This window comes from Pagrus major, chromosome 6 (assembly GCF_040436345.1).
Source record: "Pagrus major chromosome 6, Pma_NU_1.0".
In the NCBI taxonomy this organism is placed as follows: domain Eukaryota; kingdom Metazoa; phylum Chordata; class Actinopteri; order Spariformes; family Sparidae; genus Pagrus; species Pagrus major.
The window spans coordinates 36,562,375-36,585,084 of NC_133220.1; the positions used below are offsets into that span (position 1 = coordinate 36,562,375).

The 22,710-nt window shown below is 41.8% G+C and overlaps 1 protein-coding gene across 1 annotated transcript in view; it reads right to left on the minus strand.

Moving 5' to 3' along the window:
• The window catches only part of lhfpl4a (LHFPL tetraspan subfamily member 4a), a 66,147-nt gene extending 45,353 nt beyond the window's left edge, over positions 1–20,794 (minus strand). The window contains exon 1 of the mRNA XM_073468073.1: positions 20,389–20,794. Coding sequence (XP_073324174.1) covers positions 20,389–20,794 — 406 coding nt within the window. The remainder of the gene's footprint in view (positions 1–20,388) is intronic.
• Positions 20,795–22,710: the final 1,916 nt, after the last annotated feature.

Sequence of the window (22,710 nt, forward strand, 5' to 3'; positions counted from 1 at the left end):
TATCCTTGGTACAAAAGATCTCCTTCAGTCAGAGTTGTAGCAGGCTGGACATCAACACTTGATGGACATCGATACTCTGACACATTCTCTAACAGAAACCTCACTGCAGCAGAGCTATCAGTTATTTGTGAGTGTGTGTGTGTGTGTGTGTGGGGTGTGTGTGTGTGTGCGTGTGTGTGTGGATGTATGTGTGTGTGTATTTGATGGGGGGGGGCATATTTATTTATAAAAGTTGGCGGGAGGGGGGTAAATTGTTTTAAATTGTTTTAATGATGTGGGAATGTGTGTATTCATAACTTTGTAATTGAAATTTTGCACAACTGTGAATTTAGTAACTGTTTTTAATTTATTGTATGTTCCATCTACCTGCCCAGGGACTATGGGTGGAAAATAGCAACTTGCTAAAACCTGGTGCAATGCATCTGTGCAATTGTGCACTGTCCCTGTTCAAATAAAATAAATAATAATAATAATAATAATCAGTTAAAGAAGACATCAACTGCCCAAGGCCTCGTTCTTTAGACCAGCATACATGTCTAAGGAGCCACAAAATCAATAGCCTCCACGTAATTATCTCCCAGCATTTGTCGGACTGAGAGGAAATGCCTTTCTGAGCCTGCCAGAGAGATGTTAGTTTCCACCATTAATCGGAAGTTAATTAAAAAGTCATAAGTGGTGATGATCGCTTATGGGGCAGTGGAACAAGGTAACTCTTGGATTGGAGTGAAATAGTGTAGGACATTAGGGAAAAGTATCAGTTGCAGTTTGTTGATAGGCACCCTGAAGCTGCATTAATTGATGGTATTTGTTGGCTAATTTGTGGCAGCAGAGAAAGCTGAAAAGACATTATAAAATATTATTAGCATATAAAGTTGTTATGATTGAGTCATTATCTTGCTTTTTTGCACATTCAGCAGTCCCAAAGCAACATTAGCATCAATTTCTGTCCACCTGACAGATTTTAACTCACTATTTCTCCATAAGCTGATAAAAATATATCTAGCCACCAGATGTTAGACTTTCTCCACCATAGTATTGTGTCTGTATGCTGTAGTAAGCAGCATACAATCAGTTTATCAGAGCTTTCTTGATGAAAACAACGGCCTTTTGTTGCTGAAAATTAGGCTAATATCTTCCTTGTTCAGATGGGCATTACACATGAAAAACAGTTTATTGTGGTTTATTCATCTTGACATCAATACTGCCATTTTATCACAGTTACACATGGTCATCCCTGCACAATGTTTTGTTTGAGCATATTAAGAAACCCCTGTTGGTACTTGGCCTTGTCTCTTTGTTGAACTTCTTTGTAATTACAATTCTAAGGTCACAAGCTGCAACAACCAGCTCACTTAAACAGCAACAAATTATTACTAACTAGGCCAGTTTCATCTTAAAAGATTGTGGCCAGAAGCTCAATAACTGTGGAAGGAAGGTGTGGCAGTTTCTTCCATTTTCTTTTTTTCTCTTTTATTCTCTAGTTACATACTCACCAAATCATGGAATGGGGTGAGAACAAAAACGAAAGTGGCCTTGTGTGTTAAAATAAGTGGTGTGTTGCTGTGAATGGAGGCACCAGTCTTACATCTCAGGCAGATGCGGATTAATGCACAGGCTTCCCTAGGCTGCAGCCTAGGGGCCCCACGTGTGGAGGGGCCGTGGCGTCACAGCCGTGGGGGACTTTTAAAACAAGGTGATTTCATCCCCCCGACTTTCTCCTAAGGTATTAAACCGTTTGCCCGCCCTCGCGGTGTATCAGCGTTCTAAAATGGAGCGCACCTCAGTCCCCCATACATGAAAACCCATTGGCCAAGTTAGATTGATTGACAGCCATCAAGCCAATCACAGCCATTTGACCAAACACACTAGTCCCGGCCCCCCGGGAAAGTAAACACGTACATGCTAACACGGAGCTGCCGTCAAGCGGGGATTGTGCTTGCGCGGCGATTGTGCGCCTAGGCGTCGGCGAACATGATCGCCGTGATTTTTCATTTATAGTAGTGCGGAGGTGTCTATGCATCGCGTGGTAATTCACCGCCACAATGCTAGGGGGCGCTGAGTAACGAAACCGCATGAATTCGTACCTGGAGTGTTTACTTTCCGGTTACGCCAGAGAGTGAACACGCCTGGTCTCTGGTAAACAGTACATTGAACAATGGCGACTGAGCGAGAGAGGATACTTTTGGAGCTGGAGCTGATCGATATTGAAGAACAAATGCTTCTAGTGCAAATGTTAAATACCAAACGAAGGAGAAGACGTGTGAGGAGGTATACAGAACGAACCGGAAAAGCTGCGACCCGGAAATGATGTAACGCGGACCAATCACAGCCCTCGAGGTCCGCGTCGCATGTCCCTGCTGTCTGCGCCGTTTCGACGCGTAGTTAGGATTTTTGGGAGGTGCGCGTCAAGTGACGCAGATGTTCGGCGAAGGGGGTTCAAGGCGACGGCGACTCTCTGCGACGCGACGGCGACGATATGCCGCGCAACCCTAAATTGGCCTTCACTCGCTGCCGCAGACAGCGAACAGAGCAGAGGTATGAAACGGCTATTTAACTAGTTAATAATGTAGAATTTTGTCTGTAAATAACTAAACTATGTCTTGCTTTGTGGCATGTCCGCTAATATTAAGCAAGCCAGGTGGCAAACAAAGTTAATGCAAGCCAGGTAAAGTTAATGGTAACTGACAGATAGTTTTCTAGAGACATCCACTGATTTTGATATTATTCAACATTATCATTATTCTTTTTGTTAGGAATGCCAAACAGGAAGAGGCAGCAGAAGATTGACTTCTTTTTCAAGTCAAGTTGTCATTTAATTGGAGTTATGTGACAGGAGGGAAACAGAAAGCTAGCTTTCAATCCATAAATGCACTAGTTCAATTTTATGGTAGTACATTCATATTCTTGCATTGATGCCATGTAGGTGTTCATTTACGTAACTTAAAGCTATTTGTTGGAGTTTAAAACCTTCTTTTCAATGAAGAAAATCTCCAAATCAACTCATCCCTGTTACTGCTCTCAGAAACTAGAAAAGAATAGAAATGAAGACAATGAAATGCAATAAAACTATTAAAATCTTAAATAATAAGAGGAATAAAATAATATAGAGTACAATAAAGGCTAGAATGAAAGTTAGTTAAAACAGATTAGAACAAGAAAATATATGTAAAATAATTAATAAAAAGCAGATAAAAGAACAACAAAAGAATTGAATGTTTCCTAATCAAAATCAAGGCTGTTTGTTCTAAGTTTACATGTTCAGGAATATTAACATTGAGTTCTTTATGTAGGATGTTTCTGAGGAAGGGAAGTTCAGGAGTCAGGACAAAGGAGAGCATGGAGAAGATGAGGTAGAGAACAGGAGAGAAGTTGGAGAGAAGACAAGAGGGGGAGAACACAGGAGAAGAGAGGGAGAACACAAAAGAAGGAGAAGGGGAGAACATGAGGGAAGGAGAGGGAGATAACACAAGAGAAGAGGGAGGAACACAGTGTTCTTGCCAATTTCACTCACTCACACTTGTTCTTTAATAAGACATATACATTAATTTCTTAATACCATGGTATGTGATTGCTTGTGAATATATAGTATCTTAGGTTAAAGAGCGTTGTGCTATAATGTACATTTTGAATGCAATATTATTGGCATATCCTAGTGAAGAAAATCTAGAAATGCATCGCATTAGTTTTGGAGACTGAAACAGGGGCCAAAGGTGGTTGCGGTGCTCATGTGCTACCCCAGAACCCCCCACATTTAAAATTGCTGCTCCACCCCTGTGGAGGGGTCCTTGAATTGGTCAGATTATTTTTTAGAAATTTAAATACACTTGTATAAGTGTGTGTGGATCATGTTTGCCAAATATTCTCCTGCACTGTTACACATGGTGCAAAATTACATTTTTTCTGGGAGAGCATGATGCATAAGGGGGGGCCCACATAAAAAATAGCCTAGGGGCCCATGACTACCTTAATCCTCCTCTGAGTATCTAAAATCTTCATTTGTTTCTCACCTGCATGTGCACACACATGGATGCACATCCATCACTTAACCATAGGTTTTCACACTTGTTTATAGATCAGCTGTTCACCTTGTCCTTCTTTTAATTACAGCTGCTGCAAGTGGTGTCGAGTTATTAACACAGAGACATAAAGTAAAACATTTTAAATGACTGTAGGCATGAGGGCTGCAACAAGTGATTATTTTCATCATCAATGAATAAACTGGTATCTCCCTGAATAATTGTTGAGTCTATGAAATCTCAAAAGATAGAAAAAAAACTTTCATCACAACTTCCTAGAGCCAGAAATGCTGTCTTCACATGTCTTGCTTTTTCTACCAGACTGTCCAAAACACAAAGATAGTTCATTTACTATCATATATAACAAAGAAAAGTAGAAAATCCTCACATATGAAGAGCGGGAACTAGCAAAGGTTTGGCATTTTTACTTTTTTACTAACAAAAAAAAAAGCAGATTCATTTTCTTTCAATCAAAAAAACAATTATTTGACAAATTGTTGCAGCTTTATGATGTACACCTATGACTGCATTCCCAGACATCAGGAGAACTCTATTGTGAAGTATGAGGACGATGCCACCATCATCTGCAGTATTATAAACAACGATGAGAGTTCATATCAGGAGGACATCAACAATCTTACAGAGTGGTGCCCAGAGAAAAATCTACTGCTCGATGTCAGCAAAACCAAGGAGCTTATTATTGATTTTTGAAAAAAGGAGGCAAAGACACATACCCCTGTCTTCATCAGTGGAGCTGAGGTGGAGCAGGTGAACAGTTATAGGTTCCTTAGAATTACTGTCACTGAGAACCTACCTTGGTCATCACACATCAACAACCTGGTTAGAAAAGCACAGAAAAGGCTCTACTTCCTACGCAAACTTAGGAAGGCTCAGAGGTGTCAAAAGTATTCACATTCATTACTCAGGTAGAAGTATAGATACTAGGGTTTAAAAATACTTCTGTAGAAGTTGAAGTATCATCTCAAGCTTTTTACTCAAGTAAAAGTGTAAAAGTACTGGTTTCAAAACTACTTAAAGTATAAAAGTAAAGTAATGTAAGGGAAAAAAATGCCATTAAGGACAAAAGCTTAGGCCGCGCCACAGGGGCCTATAGTGCACTACCCCACCTCCCCAAAAAAACATTTTTCTAAAGGTCATAATGACTATAATGTTATATTAAAATGTTAATGTTGAAAAATTTGGGATGCACTAGGCTACCTGTTTCAGCCTCATATATGCCCATTGTAAATGAACGCATTTTAGTACAATGCAAATACATTAAAGAACCATATATGTGTACTACTGAGCATTAACATCTGTGACATTTTGCTCGAGTTCTCTTGAGTCTCTGCCACGGACATCTTCGTACTAGGCTACATACATAAAGTCTGCTATGTCCTTGCTGGAGTGTGACGTGATTTGTGTCACGTGCAGGGGCGATGGATCGCGTACAAACCAATAGGGTGTCGGACAGGGTTGGAATTTCGTCATTTTAGGGGCAAGGCCATTTGGCCTTTTTTTTTTTAGGGGCACCAAGGCCACATGACAGGGCACAAAGGCCATTGAGTAAAATTCGATGGTTTTACCTTTCAGATTGATACCATAACATCCTAATTTATAATAAGACATGGATTATGTATTAAAACATTTTTTAATACCAATATCAAGTTAATGTTACATTAGACAACAGTTTTAGACAGATAACAGTTTTTTTTAAAGTACATCCAAAAAAAAGTGTAAAAGAGTGTAATTCACACAGAAAGCTGGCGCCGCGGCTCCAAAAGAGGCGTGACGGTACGTGTCATGATGATGACGTGTGTTTTTTCAAGGTGTTTCCCGGTGTCCTCCTGTTAATCTAAACATGTACCCACTGACTGTTTATAATCATATGGATGCTGTTATAATGTGCTGTCATTGGGATCCTGACACACCAAACACCCTGGAAAATGACAAAGTTACGTTTTTCTCTTAATTACATAATTACATAATCGCCATCAGTAAACTGGACACTGTCTGACTCTATCACTCGCGGGGAGGGAGGCTGTTTATGGGGGAAAGTTAACTGAAGTCTCGGTCGGGAGGGCTGACCATCGTGGTGATTTTTTACACCGCAACAAACAGTTGGTGAGTTAAAGTTTTTTGCCGGGGACAGACGCTGTTTTTCGGGCAGAAATAGTCGGTCGGACAGACACTTCTCCACGAATAACTGCGGTATTTTTTTCCTCACATAAGTTGCCAAAGACACGACCAGTTACTACGTTACTGTTGTTTGGTCATGTAACGTTGCTTTGTGGGACATTTATCTATATTTTGTTGAGTGAAGGACCTGTATAGTTATCAGACAGTGAACACCATCAGACCGACACACCCTCGCTCTGTGCCGCCGGCTTATCCGTTCACACTGGTTCGGTTCGCCAATACTGCGCCTCTGATACTACCTCTGATTCTACCTCTGATACTACCTCTGACACTACCTCTGACTCTACCTCTGATACTACCTCTGACTCTACCTCTGACACTACCTCTGACACTACCTCTGATACTACCTCTGACTCTACCTCTGACACTACCTCTGACACTACCTCTGATACTACCTCTGACACTACCTCTGACTCTACCTCTGATACTACCTCTGATACTACCTCTGACTCTACCTCTGACACTACCTCTGACACTACCTCTGACGCTACCTCTGATACTACCTCTGACACTACCTCTGACACTACCTCTGATACTACCTCTGACACTACCTCTGATACTACCTCTGACACTACCTCTGACACTACCTCTGACTCTACCTCTGATACTACCTCTGACACTACCTCTGACACTACCTCTGATACTACCTCTGACACTACCTCTGATACTACCTCTGACACTACCTCTGACACTACCTCTGACACTACCTCTGACACTACCTCTGATACTACCTCTGACACTACCTCTGATACTACCTCTGACACTACCTCTGATACTACCTCTGATACTACCTCTGATACTACCTCTGACACTACCTCTGATACTACCTCCGGAGGCGCATCAGAGGCGCAGCGAAATTTCACGAGTTACGAGGCTATTTTTAAAATCTAAGGAGTAGAAGTAAAAAGTTGGCTGAAAAATAATTACTCCAGTAAAGTATAGATACCCAAAATTTCTACTTAAGTAAGGTAACAAAGTATTTGTACTTCGTTACTTGACACCTCTGGGAAGGCTAAATTCAACCTCTGATTCTACCTCTGATACTACCTCTGATTCTACCTCTGATTCTACCTCTGACACTACCTCTGACACTACCTCTGATACTACCTCTGATACTACCTCTGACACTACCTCTGACACTACCTCTGACACTACCTCTGATACTACCTCTGATTCTACCTCTGACACTTCCTCTGATTCTACCTCTGACACTACCTCTGATGCTACCTCTGATTCTACCTCTGACACTACCTCTGATACTACCTCTGACACTACCTCTGATTCTACCTCTGACACTACCTCTGATTCTACCTCTGACACTACCTCTGATTCTACCTCTGATTCTACCTCTGACACTACCTCTGATTCTACCTCTGACACTACCTCTGATTCTACCTCTGATTCTACCTCTGACACTACCTCTGATACTACCTCTGACACTACCTCTGATACTACCTCTGACGCTACCTCTGATACTACCTCTGACACTACCTCTGATACTACCTCTGACACTACCTCTGACACTACCTCTGATACTACCTCTGATACTACCTCTGACACTACCTCTGACACTACCTCTGACACTACCTCTGATACTACCTCTGATACTACCTCTGACTCTACCTCTGATTCTACCTCTGACACTACCTCTGATACTACCTCTGACACTACCTCTGATACTACCTCTGACGCTACCTCTGATACTACCTCTGACACTACCTCTGACACTACCTCTGACACTACCTCTGATACTACCTCTGATACTACCTCCAGAGGCGCATCAGAGGCGCAGCGAAATTTCACGAGTTACGAGGCTATTTTTAAAATGTAAGGAGTAGAAGTAAAAAGTCGGCTGAAAAATAATTACTCCAGTAAAGTATAGATACCCAAAATTTCTACTTAAGTAAGGTAACGAAGTATTTGTACTTCGTTACTTGACACCTCTGGGAAGGCTAAATTCAACTTTTACAGAGGAGCAGTAGACAGCATCCTGACTGGAAACATCACAAACTGACATGGTCTATCACAGCTCAGGACAGGAAGGCTCTACAGTTTGCAGCAGTGTGCTGGGGAGGTGGCATCGGGAGCGGTGGTGCCATCAAGCTGAACATACTGGTGAGGAAAGCTGGAAAACTGGACAGTGTGGAGGCAGCGACAGAGAGGAGGATGAGAGGAAAGCTGCAAGCTATAATGGACAATCCCTCTCACCCTCTCTACGCCGAGCTGTGGCAACTCAGGAGCATGTTCAGCCACAGACTCATCCAACCACGTGCCTCAAAGCGCTTGGGGGGCTCTTTCATACCATCAGTGATCAGACTACACAACACCACCACCACAGCTCCCAACACCTCCTTTCTCCACTGATTTAGGACTCAACCATACACTTCACTGTCACAAAGACTGATTGTTTTATGTTATTGTTGTTATTTATTATTATATGAGAAACCCTGCACATTGCACATTTGCACAGGCACATTAATTATATATTGCACACGTCATGTATACACGTCATGTATCTTTATTCTAATAGTTTTTTATTATATTTTTTATTCAAAATGTTATTTCATTCTTTCCAATATCTCTTTATTATTGTCTCTATTTTTTGAGACTTACTCTTGTGCTGCTATTTATTTCCCTCTGTACTGCTGTGTTACCTGCAAATTTCTCCCAAGGGGGATCAATAATGGAACATCTGCACGTCTGCACAGAGCCCAAAGATACTAAAAGACAACACCCACCCAGCCACAGTCTGTTCACCCTGCTGCCATCTGACAACAGATACAGAAGTATCTGCTGCTGTACCAGCAGACTACAGAGCAGCTTCTTCTGGCAGACTATGAGACTCCTGAACTCACCATCAACACTCCTGTTTTATAAAACAGATTTAGCAGGACTCAAAGGACTCAAACATTGTTGCAATTTTTAATCCCTTGACAAAAAATGACAATACATTTTACTTGTAACCTACCATGTAAGTTAGGTTACCATGTAACCTTACTTGTAAATACTCACTGACTGGAGCAACATCATCCACTCTCCAGGTCCTGGATAATGAAACACTGTCCGACTTCCTCCACACGTCAGGATGACTTTGCACAGCCTTTAAGAAATTATATGACTTTGCCAGGAACTCAGGGACTGGACCATCCAAAATGATTCAATGTGGCCTCTCAATTAGTCACTTGTGATGACCTGTCACATTTGGAGTACTTACATTCTCATTCCTCAATAACTGAAGGATCTGTTGTTGTGGAAATAAAGCTGTCTGTTTGACCTTTTTCTGGCACCTTTGAAGCAGACAGTCACTTTTTCAGAAAACTTGCCTGCTCTGCATTATTTTTGCACTGAGATCACGGAGCTTACAGCTGAGCTCATGCCAGCATTTAAAGCAGTCACAAACATGACATGATTTGCTTGCCAGTTATGGCAAAATATAAGAGAAAAATAACATTCATGAGTGATTCCTTACTTTTGAGTTATCTGAGCACGAAGAGAAACTTTCTGAAACATTGAAACCGATCGTTCAGAGAGTAAGATCATATTTCCCAATGCTACATTTACACCAGCATGAGAGAGAAATCATGTGCTGTTCATTTCTCTCTTGTAATCTCTGGAGTACTTGAGCATACGTCTAATGCAGACACTGAAAGCGTTTTTTTCCCACAGCAAAAGAAAAGCTGTTAAAACCATGAACAAATGTGATAACATAACTCAGAATTTGTTAGTGTTTATGGAGGAGAAGTGTAAAGCTAAAACACAGAATGAGTGTTCTCAGTTTCACACCTCTGAAGCTACTGCTGATACTTGATGTGTCAATGGGGAACACAAGCATTTCTGAGGAAGCTGTGAAGACTCAATAAAGGAAAACTGGTTTATGTGGGATGAAATGGCGAAGAAAGGAGATGGGAAATGACAGAGTGACAGGTTTGACGATAGAATTTAAGAAGGAAAGATAATGTCAGAGGGGATGGTGAGAGAGGGAAACCCATCTTCCTACATGTTATGTCAGCTTCCTCCAGAGAATGTCAGGTGTAACCTTTGTTGCAGTCAGGAGAGAAAACTCTGCAGTGCTAACAGGCATTAAAGGTTAGGTAAGGTCTTCTGATGGAAGACCTTACATGTAGCTCTTCTCTTGTTTCAACCTGGGTAGCAGCTTGAGCATTTGAAAACCACAATAAATGCTTTGTAACTTGCAGAATGGATTTAAATGTCATTTTTACTTTTTGCTCGCTGCATCCTCTTTCACTAAGAAACAGTTTGCTACAGTTGTGGCTCTGAAACATTGATTTAACAAGAAAACAATTTAATGTGTCAGTTTATCAACAGGTTCTAATAATTATTGCTGAAATCAACAATTAAATTTTAAAACTGCATTTATTGTTTTTTTCACTACTTGGCACTGCAAAAAGTTGTACACTCAAGACTACCATAAAATTACCAGATAAGTTAAAGCTCAGGCTGGTAAAGTTATTCATGAAGCATTTTTTGTTATATTTGTAGAATGTTATATTTGACAGCAATCAATAAAACAAGTAAAAAAAGAAAGAATCCAGTACCTGTGGCTGTTGCAGGCCTCTACAAAGTCCTATATGAAAAGATTGGACAGGCTACCTGTCAGTCTACCTTCGTTCGCTACCTGCCTGCCTTCTGAAACTCTTCCACAAAGCTACACAGATATATTGCTAGAGCTATTACTATGTACAAGAATGGCAGACCAAGTGCAGCCAAATATTCCCAAAACTAGCATACTAGCTTGATAGCAGTGAGTACTATCAATACCCATGTTCATTGTGTATGTTCATCATGACAACGAAATGGTTTGCTCACAGTGTACAGCCCCTGAGCCAGTTGTTCAGCAGCAACAGTAGCTAACTCAGTAGCACAAAGTATGTTGTGTATGTTATGTATAAGCTGTTTCTCTGCTCCTAAAAATAAATATCTGGCTCTTTAGCTGCTAACTGTGTTCACCAGCTAGCTGCTAACTTTGTCTGCTGTCTGATGCTGGGTTAGAGTGGTGAGAAACAAGGCTGAAAAAAGCAGTCCGTAGAGCCGAGGGGATGCAGAGTTGTGTGATTCTCACTATGAGCATAGACACTGCAAAGGGTGTGCGAGTGATGCGGCTGCACAGGTCGTCACACCTGTTAAGGGCCTTTGTTTCATTTTTATGTCTGCCCGGTAGTGTTCCGTCCTGGGTTAAGGTCCAAATCAAGACAAATCTAGAGCAAACTACACAAAACTTACACAAATGCAGTAGTTTGACAACATGTAGTTTGATTTCACTCTTTCTGTGACTTAACTAACATACTGATCTGCAGAGGCACTGCAGCAGAGCCCTTCCGAATGGACATAAACAGACAGGGCTGGTTACAAGAGCCGAGGATACCAACTTCAAAAGGAAGGACCTTTATATCCTTATACTTTCTAAAGACCAAACTATGAGATGTCACTCAAAATTCTTCTAACTGTGGTACCAGGAGAGTGCAGCAGTCTGAAGTTAAAAGAAGAAATATCTGTGTACATCAGTGCCTCAGGACAGACTGTGTGAGCTTGCCGTTCTATCCAATTATAAAGGATGAATTACACTGATCTTACTGCTGAGTTTCCTGCCAAGAAAGCAAAAAAGTGATTTTCATGTAATTCATTCCATTTAGCGTATTTAGCCTAGTCTATTTTGCATATGCATGTTAGTGATCAGGGACTCCCACACCAAGTTCATACAGGGCCTTGCACCCCTCCTGCTGCAGTTTCGACTCCAGCAACACTGCTCATGGTACAGCTGACTCATTGTTCACAAATATTGATCAGAGTGTCTTTAAAGCCTTAAACTATCCACATGTGGAACACTAAATCCAGCACTTTGCATGCCCACCATCCAACCCTCCTACCTCCTTCCCTTCTCTGCTGTGTGGTACCAGTCAAGAACATAACACGTCCTGGACTGAAAATAAAGATCACCAGTAAACAAACTGGGATGTTGTTTCCTTCCAAAAGCTATTGAAACAAATCTCTTGTAGACATACTGTCTTTGATGCATGATGCGGTTTGTTGTGGAGAAACACAAAATACTACACACCCAGGGGTGTAGCAAGCTTTTCAAAAGTGTGGGGGATGGATGTGGTCTTTCCAGTGAAGAGAACTTGTTCCAGATGCCTTAACATTTGCATTCCCTCCTGCTCAAATCTTTCTCTAAACTGCATGTCAACAACATCTAGAACTTTGTAGAATTCAGTCCTGTAGTAGTCAGAAAGGGATGCAGGTACATGTGCAGGAGCACTACCTGTGAAGCGCTGAGGTGGGATACGGACACGAGGAGAGGCAATAGGAGTGAGATGGAGTGTCACACATCCTTGTTGCCTCTCATTTAACCATTCACACGTACGAATATATCTGGGAAACAGACAGGTACCAAAAACAAGGTATGTAACGTTCTCTGATGATTATAAACGTTAACTACTCCTTATATGTTTAGTAAACAGGTAGGCACCAAACCCACGTATGTATTTTTCTAATGTTTTTATGAGTGTTTACAGCCATAGACATATATACATATGTTCTTCAATGTGCTTCCTTGTACATACAGCTGTATAGATATAAGTATGCATATATGTTCTTCAGTGACCTGCTCTATGTAAAAGCCAGCAAGCCAATTGCTGTCTTATTTTTTCATTTTTGATTTGCAGACTTTGTTATTTTTTGTCTCCATGATTGTCATTTTTGTAGTTAAAATCACTGGATATAAAAACGATTCATCAGAATCAGTTAAATGTAATGTAAACATCAGTGCTTTTTATTCCCACACACTTACATGTCAGGATCTGGTTATTATAGACACAGATTCAATATTTATCATCACAGTAACAGAGTTACATACATTGGCAGCTGTAAACACTCATAAAAACATTAGAAAAATACATACGTGTGTTTGGTGCCTACCTGTTTACTAAACATATAAGGAGTAGTTAACGTTTATAATCATCAGAGAACGTTACACACGTTGTTTTTGGTACCTGTCTGTTTCCCAGATATATTCGTACGTGTGTGAATGGGTAAATGAGAGGCATTAACTTGTAGCACTTTGTAGAAGGAACTTTATAAAGTTCACTCCATGACTTCGACGTACGATTCAGCGCTCAGTGAAGCGTCTATGTATATGTATATCTATGGCTAGTTCCCGCCTCCTCAGCACGAGCTGAACGATAAATCTAACACAGCAAGAGAGGCGGGACTTAAGGCAGAATCATCAGCCGGTCACACTGAAAGCCGGTGTCATGTTTGAAGCAACAACAGGAGAGGGAGGGGGAGAGGAGGCATCCGCCTTTTACCTGACAGTAAACTTCAACCTGCTTGAGGCTTTGCAAATAATTCCACATGCATTGCCCCAGCGGGTCCTCAGCTCCTTCAAGAGGAGAAGCTTAGTCAGTTTCTTCTAATGAGATGGCACCGCTGAGCCTATTGGGAAACTCCCCAGACAGGAAGCTCCCTTTAATAATGCTGCCTAATGGCCTGGGAAGAACGTGATGATAAAACATGCTGTGGTACACAGAACCTCCGAGGTCCCTCTGGACCTGATACATGACAGCCAGCAGTGCTGGAGGCACACGGAGAGGACACAAACGATATGGACATCCTATCTGAGGCTGATCAATACATGTTATGTTTCATGGTCAGATGCGGATTAATGCACAGGCTTCCCTAGGCTGCAGCCTAGGGGCCCCACGTGTGGAGGGGCCGTGGCGTCACAGCCGTGGGGGACTTTTAAAACAAGGTGATTTCATCCCCCCGACTTTCTCCTAAGGTATTAAACCGTTTGCCCGCCCTCGCGGTGTACCAGCGTACTAAAATGGAGCGCACCTCAGTCCCCCATACATGAAAACCCATTGGCCAAGTTAGATTGATTGACAGCCATCAAGCCAATCACAGCCATTTGACCAAACCCACTAGTCCCAGCCCCCCGGGAAAGTAAACACTAGTGATGGTATACTCGACTCCTTTTACTGACTCGAGTTTGTATGAGTCACTCACTAAAGTGAATCGGGTTTTCGAGTCACTTGAGTCACTTGAGTCAGTCACCCAGAGTGTGCGCCACGGAATGCGAGTTTCTCAGGTAAGGGAGGGGCTCTACGAGCTGGGAGGGAGAGCGAGTTAGCTGTGAGCTGCGAGTTAGCTGTGAGCTACGAGTTGCAGCTACCGAGTCCTGAACGGTGCGGAGCAACGAGTTTCACGGGTAAGGGAGGGGCTTTACGAGCTGGGAGGGAGAGCGAGTGAGCTGTGAGCTAGCTTGATACATTTACGCAATTGCAGTTAGAGAAATAGAATAACAGTTGTGTGGCATGTCTCCTCTTTGCAGTTAGCTGGCGGTAGCAGCTGTGAGTCAGTGAACGAGTTAATGGAGACAATGACTCGTAACTCCCGAGTCAGTAAAAAGAATCTGGAGTTTTGAACAATTCGTTCATGACTAGCACATCACTAATAAACACGTACATGCTAACACGGAGCTGCCGTCACTCGCTGCCGCAGACAGCGAACAGAGCAGAGGTATGAAACGGTTATTTAACTAGTTAATAATGTAGGATTGTGTCTGTAAATAACTAAACTATGTCTTGCTTTGTGGCATGTCCGCTAATATTAAGCAAGCCAGGTGGCAAACAAAGTTAATGCAAGCCAGGTAAAGTTAATGGTAACTGACAGATAGTTTTCTAGAGACATCCACTGATTTTGATATTATTCAACATTATCATTATTCTTTTTGTTAGGAATGCCAAACAGGAAGAGGCAGCAGAAGATTGACTTCTTTTTCAAGTCAAGTTGTCATTTAATTGGAGTTATGTGACAGGAGGGAAACAAAAAACTAGCTTTCAATCCATAAATGCACTAATTCAATTTTATGGTAGTACATTCATATTCTTGCATTGATGCCATGTAGGTGTTCATTTACGTAACTTAAAGCTATTTGTTGGAGCTTAAAACCTTCTTTTCAATGAAGAAAATCTCCTACATCAACTCATCCCTGTTACTGCTCTCAGAAACTAGAAAAGAATAGAAATGAAGACAATGAAATGCAATAAAACTATTAAAATCTTAAATAATAAGAGGAATAAAATAATATAGAGTACAATAAAGGCTAGGATGAAAGTTAGTTAAAACAGATTAGAACAACAAAATATATGTAAAATAATTAATAAAAAGCAGATAAAAGAACAACAAAAGAATTGAATGTTTCCTCATCAAAATCAAGGCTGTTTGTTCTAAGTTTACATGTTCAGGAATATTAACACTGAGTTCTTTATGTAGGATGTTTCTGAGGAAGGGAAGTTCAGGAGTCAGGACAAAGGAGAGCATGGAGAAGATGAGGGAGAGAACAGGAGAGAAGTTGGAGAGAAGACAAGAGGGGGAGAACACAGGAGAAGAGAGGGAGAACACAAAAGAAGGAGAAGGGGAGAACATGAGAGAAGGAGAGGGAGATAACACAAGAGAAGAGGGAGGAACACAGTGTTCTTGCCAATTTCACTCACTCACACTTGTTCTTTAATAAGACATATACATTAATTTCTTAATACCATGGTATGTGATTGCTTGTGAATATATAGTATCTTAGGTTAAAGAGCGTTGTGCTATAACGTACATTTTGAATGCAATATTATTGGCATATCCTAGTGAAGAAAATCTAGAAATGCATCGCATTAGTTTTGGAGACTGAAACAGGGGCCAAAGGTGGTTGCGGTGCTCATGTGCTACCCCAGAACCCCCCCACATTTAAAATTGCTGCTCCACCCCTGTGGAGGGGTCCTTGAATTGGTCAGATTATTTTTTAGAAATTTAAATACACTTGTATAATTATGGTACTTGTACAATAATGGAAAAATTCATTGACCTCTATTGGTCCATGGGGTAATAAACGAACAAAACAGCACTGATTGGGCAGACACGGGTCACCTCATCCAATCAAGCTCATCGATTCGATTTGACCTACCTGTGTGCTAACTGGAGTGTGTGTGGATCATGTTTGCCAAATATTCTCCTGCACTGTTACACATGGTGCAAAATTACATTTTTTCTGGTAGAGCATGATGCATAAGGGGGGGCCCACATAAAAAATAGCCTAGGGGCCCATGACTACCTTAATCCTCCTCTGTTCATGGTTTAGCTTTTTGATGTTTGAATTTCATGCACACACACACACACACCCACACACACACACACACGCACACACAGTCTCCATCATGCAATCATTTAATCAATCAAGAGCATTTAACTTAACAGTAAGTACCATAACTTCCATGACTATTTTAATCTATTAATGATTTGCTGTAAGGTGTTTCCCTTGTTTTGATGATGATGTTTTTGGATTGGTACTCAGATGCATCATACTGGCAAATTAATGTTGAATGTGTGTCTCTCTATCCTTTTTATGTATCGCCATACATTGTTTTTATAAACACCCACTGTGTGGAAAAATCCTCTTACACACAGAAAGTAGTGGAAGAAGAATCCTTTTATTTAGGTAAACATATCAATTCAACCATCTAGAAATACTCAACTACTTGACGTGACAGTTAAAATCATACTTAACTTAAAGTATTATCAACCTATTTAACGTTAAGTATCAAAATTGTAATACAGTGTTACCTTTGACTGATAAATACATTACTAGTGTGTCAATGTCTAATCAGTATTTAGTGTTGGAGCTGGCTGAGGTGGTGCTAATTATTAGGGGTGTCACAATCTAGATTGTAAGTCGGAAATCGTTCGAATTGATGTCACAATCTCGACCTTCGAAATCAAAGGTGGAATCAAGGATTTCGCCAGTATCACATCTGGCAGGCATGCCAACAGGGAAAAAAAACACAGCATGTTGTAGAGCAGCAAGTTAACATTACTTCCTCTAACCTGATGCTGCGACCAATTAAAAGACACCATGGCAACTCCTGATATAGGAGACCGTCAACTGAACTAGAACCCCGTCCTGCTTCTCTAATATCACCAGTGTGGAAATATTTTGAGTTCCCAGTGAGTTATGTCAACAACGTTCACGTAACCACAGTTTGTTAGCTATGCTATGCGCGTGTAGCATACGTGTCCACAGGCAACACGACAAATATGGCAGGAAATCTCCGCAGGCACCATAAAAAAGTAGACTTAACTGAGAACGCAACAGAGTTAACACAGCCAGCTCCTCCGTCCTCACTTTGAGCTAAACTTCCACAAAATTCAACTCACACTAAAGCAATAACTAGTGCTATAGGGGTATTTGTAGCATCAGATTTGTGACCATATTCAGTGGTGGAAAACCCTGGATTTAAGCATTTAATTGACATACTGGAACCACGCTATGAAATGCCGAGCAGGTCGCATATTACCACAAAGGTGTTGCCCTCCATGTATGATAATGTGAAGGAAAAAGTCTGAGCAGTGCAGATTTAGTGGCCTTAACGACAGATTGCTGGACCTCCAGAGCAACACAGAGCTACATGACCATCACAACACACTACATTAAGTGTGCACTCTTCACATCTGCAGTTACAACAAAGAGTCACTAGATGGCAGGTACCCTCTATGACTTAGTTAGTTTCCAATTGACTGGTCAAACAAGTGATTGTTACATTTATATTGTTAATAAATCTTTCAAATCTTTTGAAATAAGAATAAAAAAGTTAATTGAGTTATCATGGCATAAAACCAATGATCCTAGACTAGACTACACTAGACTTGTCTAAAAATGACATAGCCATCTGTGCTAAAATAAAATAAAAAAAAACAAAAAAAAACCCGATTAAGAATCGAATCAAATTGAGGATTTGGAGAATCGTGACACCCCTACTAATTATAACTCCTTTATATACAGTTACATCAGTGAGGTTGTTTCATACCGAGGGGACAAGCCAATGCAAACAGCCACAAGATAAATCTGAGGGATCATGAGATGATTCAAGGAAGAGGAAGGAAAAAGAACAAAGTTCTTATTAAGTGCTATACTTTAGGCAACTGGACTTGTTTCTTGAAGACGTTTCACCTCTCATCCATGAGGCTTCTTCAGTTCTCACTAACTGGAGGGGAGCTGCAGGCTTTTAATGAGAGGTGAAACGTCCTCAAGAAACTGAAACACGTCCAGTTGCCTACGTTATAGCACTTAGAATTACCATGACCTGGATGACTGAGAACCTTCATCAACAACAAAGTTCTTAGTTTACACAAGTTAACAAAAGGTACAATATTTCCCTGAAATTCAGTGGAGTAGAAGTACAAAGTAGCCTAATATAAAGCGGAAACACCTCAAAAAGTAGTATGTAGCAGTATAAGTAAATGTAATTAGTTACATTCGACCACTGCACACAGGAAGTGATGAGTCTTATGTGTGCCACCATGTGTGACCAACCAAAGAAACAAATAAAAATCCAAGTGCATCAGCAGAGAACCCCCATGCTGCAGCTTCATACTGAAGCCTGTCTATTGGACGACTATCCTTGACTTCTGACTTCTACTGCTTCACTGCCTCTCTCTTCCAGCTCTTCATTTCTTTATCTGTCCATGTCTCTCTTTCTTTCGATCCATCTTTGTTTTCTGGCCTCTCTCTCACACAGTGACACAGAGAGCCATAAAGTGCAGGAAAAAGGTCGATACATTCTAAAGGTCCTGAGTCCACCACCACCAACACAGCCGTGGCTCCAGCTGCCTTGTGGGAAGGAATAATCTAGCCATCAATACCTCCTCCCAGATAATGTTAGCCCTTCCAGACCAGTGCACAAATAACCCTCCTCCCACCTCCTTATACGCAATACACACACACACACACACACACACACACACACACACACACATATATAACTACTACTACATATATCTGCCACAATTGAGTTTATATAGAGAGGGTCCAAACCGAAGGTTTAGGAAAAATTACCAATATTAGCGAAACTGGAAACCTCGCTCCATGCATTCCATTACACCTGACACTGATGAAAACTGAGTCTTTATTCCGATGTCCCTCTCTAATCTGCTGTCAATTTTACAGCTCATTGCACCTCCTAATACAATTACATACACAATACAGGAGTTTGTTCCAGTTTTTGCACAGAAGAATGAACGCGCTGAGTGAGGAGGATACATTACTAGAATGCATGTGCAGATCATGCATAATGCAGGCTAATCTGGTAGGCAGATATGGCAACCAAAATAGAAGCTGTGATCTTTGATGCAACGCTGCTGAAGGCATTTCATTATCATAATTTCATACAATTACACATGATCTCATCCAGATGGATGAAAAGGAACAGGCAGTGTCAGAATGATGGGTTTTTTTGGGGGGAAGACCCTTGGTCTGCCAAAAATGCTTCAGAACCTCATTATGTTGGTAAAATGTATGGTGACACGGTGGAAGAATGACCGGGACTCTTACTTTTTACAATGGTTGCACTGGTGTGCCTAACTTTCTCTTTAAGGTGCACCAGCACATAATTTAAGCACACCCAATTATACATTTCAATCTAATTTCTTAACACATAATGTAAATGATTATAACAGGATGAAAGTGAAGTGAAAGTGAAAATACATGTTTTTCTTCATTGAAATCACAGCAACAAGAAATTAAATTAACCTCAATTGTCTAAAAACATAACCTGTGCCAGTGTGTGACCAATGAAAATGTTTAGTCGCACTTGACAGATTTGTGGGTGCAGGTGCAACCAAAATAGTCCCACCCTGGAGCCCTGCTGGCTGATGACTAAGATATGATTTTGTTCGTTAAAATAAACATGCAGGTCACCAAACACTCAAGGTAAGAGCCCAAATCCCTCACATGACTTCCAGATACATTTTGGAGGCTTTCATTTGCTCTCCATCAAGTGCAAGCTCACATGTCAGCTCACTTCTGATCTACAGGGAGCACCCTGCGCTCCATGGGAGACAGGGCGAGAGGGAGACAGGGAGTGAAGGAGGTGCGCTGCTGATGAAGAACCAGTCCCCCGTGCAGAGTTCGTGCGCAGAATGAGCGATGCCCTGGTCCTGTGGAGGATCTGAAAGATGGTGACATTTCTAGATAAAGTGTTACTTCACATTAAAGAGGTGAGGTGCCTGCTGAGGCTCCTCTCCTCAGAGTGTCCCCCATCACCAAAAAGCGTTGGGAGGACCCCCATCCACCCACACGTCTCACAAAACACGGCAAAGTGTCTTCCTTCCTTACCGCATAACAGTTGCATCCAGGCGCACGTCTTGTAGACCGTGGCGGTGTTGCAGAAGAAGAAGAGAGCGAAGCAGCCGATGCAGCTGACGATGAGGACCATAGACATCAGCACGAAGAAGGAGGCCGCCTTGAAGGCTCCCGACGGGATGGAGCTGAAGTCGGAGAAGCTGCCCTGGCACAAGAGCTCCCGGTTGGAGTTCCCGTTGCCCACGCAGTAGTGGAACAAGCCGAAGTAGCCTGCTTGGGGGGTGTTGACGCTGTCGCCAATCCAGTAGGGCTGGATGAAGACCACCACGTTGATGATGGACAAGCAGATGGTGAATATTGCCCACAGGACCCCGATGGCCCGGGAGTTGCGCATATAGTTGTCATGGTAGATTTTGGAGGCTTCTTGCGAAGGCAGCATTTTTCTCTCCCACCCCCAGCCCCCTCCCTCTTCTCTTGATCTCCCCTCTATCCTTCTCAATCCGTGAGGATGGAGTGATTAAATGATTAAATAAATGAAATAATAAATTATTGAAGGATGGAGTGATTAAAAAAAAAAAAAAAAATTCCTCGCAACAAATGTCCAAAGGTCCAGAGACTGGTCCCCCTCTCCCCCTGAAGCCCAGTCAACCAGCAGATCTAGATCCTGCTCTTTTTTGATTAGTCTCACATCGAAATGCCCCCCACCCCACCCCCACCCCCCTCCTCCCTCCTCCCTCCTCTCAAGTCAGTCAATCAATTCAGTGGCGAAACGTGATTCAGCTGCCGGGAGAGCCTCCCCTCTCCTCCGCTCCTCTCAGCGCGTAAAGACACCTCAGGGCCGACCGCCGAGCTCCTGGAGCCAAACACAGCGGCCAGTGATGGACGGGATGAGCAGCATTGTCTTCTCCAGCACTGCCGGGACCCGCTCTGCTAGGCAGCCGGACCCACAGACCCACAGACCGGCAGGGATTTAAAGGAGAGACGAGGTGCATCCGCCGAGTTTCCCCGAGATGATGATGATGAATCCTGATGCAAAACAAATGAACGAATTCACTGATGATGCAGCCGGTGACATGCTTCAGTCAACAACCAAACTTGACAAAAAATAATCATTTAACATGACGGCAGTCCGAGTGTGCATGAAAAATGTAAAGAAATATATCAATCAGTCCTCCCGCACGGCACACACCGACAGCCCCATCACTGTGACTCTCTCTCTCCCTCCCCTGTGCTTCTTACTCTCTCAGACACACACACACACACACACACACACACACACACACACACACACACACACACACACACACACACACACACACACACACCTCTCTCTCTCTCTCTCTCTCTCTCTCTCTCTCTCTGTGGGCTTAACCGAGGAACGTTGGCGACTTGTGGATGATTTTTGATATTGAATCAACTGTCTTAGAGCCTGGATCTTTTAACAATCATGTACAAAATATACATCACTGTTTATGTTGTTTCATTTTTTAATGCTAATTAAATATGTATGATCCTTGATTACTAATTATTATTCTCAATCTGAGAGCAGTGAGCAGTGTGACACTTAGAAGTCACGTGGGATCCTAGAACGGTAACTGCGGTCAAGCCAGCCGTGGTTCGCGTTTGCTTAAGTTAAAAACTTATTTTCCATAAGTAGTCCAAGATTCATATATGGCTGAACTTAGTACTTCCTAGACTACTTGCATGAATACTATGAAGTACTTTTACTGTATACCTATCGAGTAATCCTTTGGCAAAATCCTTACCAGACAACAAGAGTAGGCCTAAGTATTTTCGCCCAACTTTGATGTGGAATCAAAAACATTTCTTTTAAAAATAGTTCAAGATGCATATACTGCTGAAGTAGTAATTTATCACCTTCATATTGGGCTGGATTAGTGGCAAGAAAGCGATAGGCTGGTGTAGCGGGCAGAGCAGGAAGAGGGCAAGACGGTGTGGCTAGCAAGACTAGTTGAGAGCAAGCTGGTGGCTGGAGAGTACCAAAGAATTCAAACATGTAGTTGTGGGATGACTGCTCTGTTGTTTCTGGCTTTTGATGTTCAACATACCTAAGGTTCCCACTGAGCATTAGACGTAAATTGTATAAATGATGGCCAAATGCTGGATTAAAACATTTTTAACAGTCATTGATCAATGTACAGTGTTGTTTAGATTTAGACTCTATTTAGACGTCTAAATCAGGACCTCTTATCAACGTCTATTTTAAGACCAAATCTAGATGATTGCACTAAATGATGAATACTGTCCAAAAAGTAACTGTAAATTGTATAAATGATGGTCAAATGCTGGATTAAAACATTTTTAACAGTCATTGATCAAAGTGCAGTGTAGTTT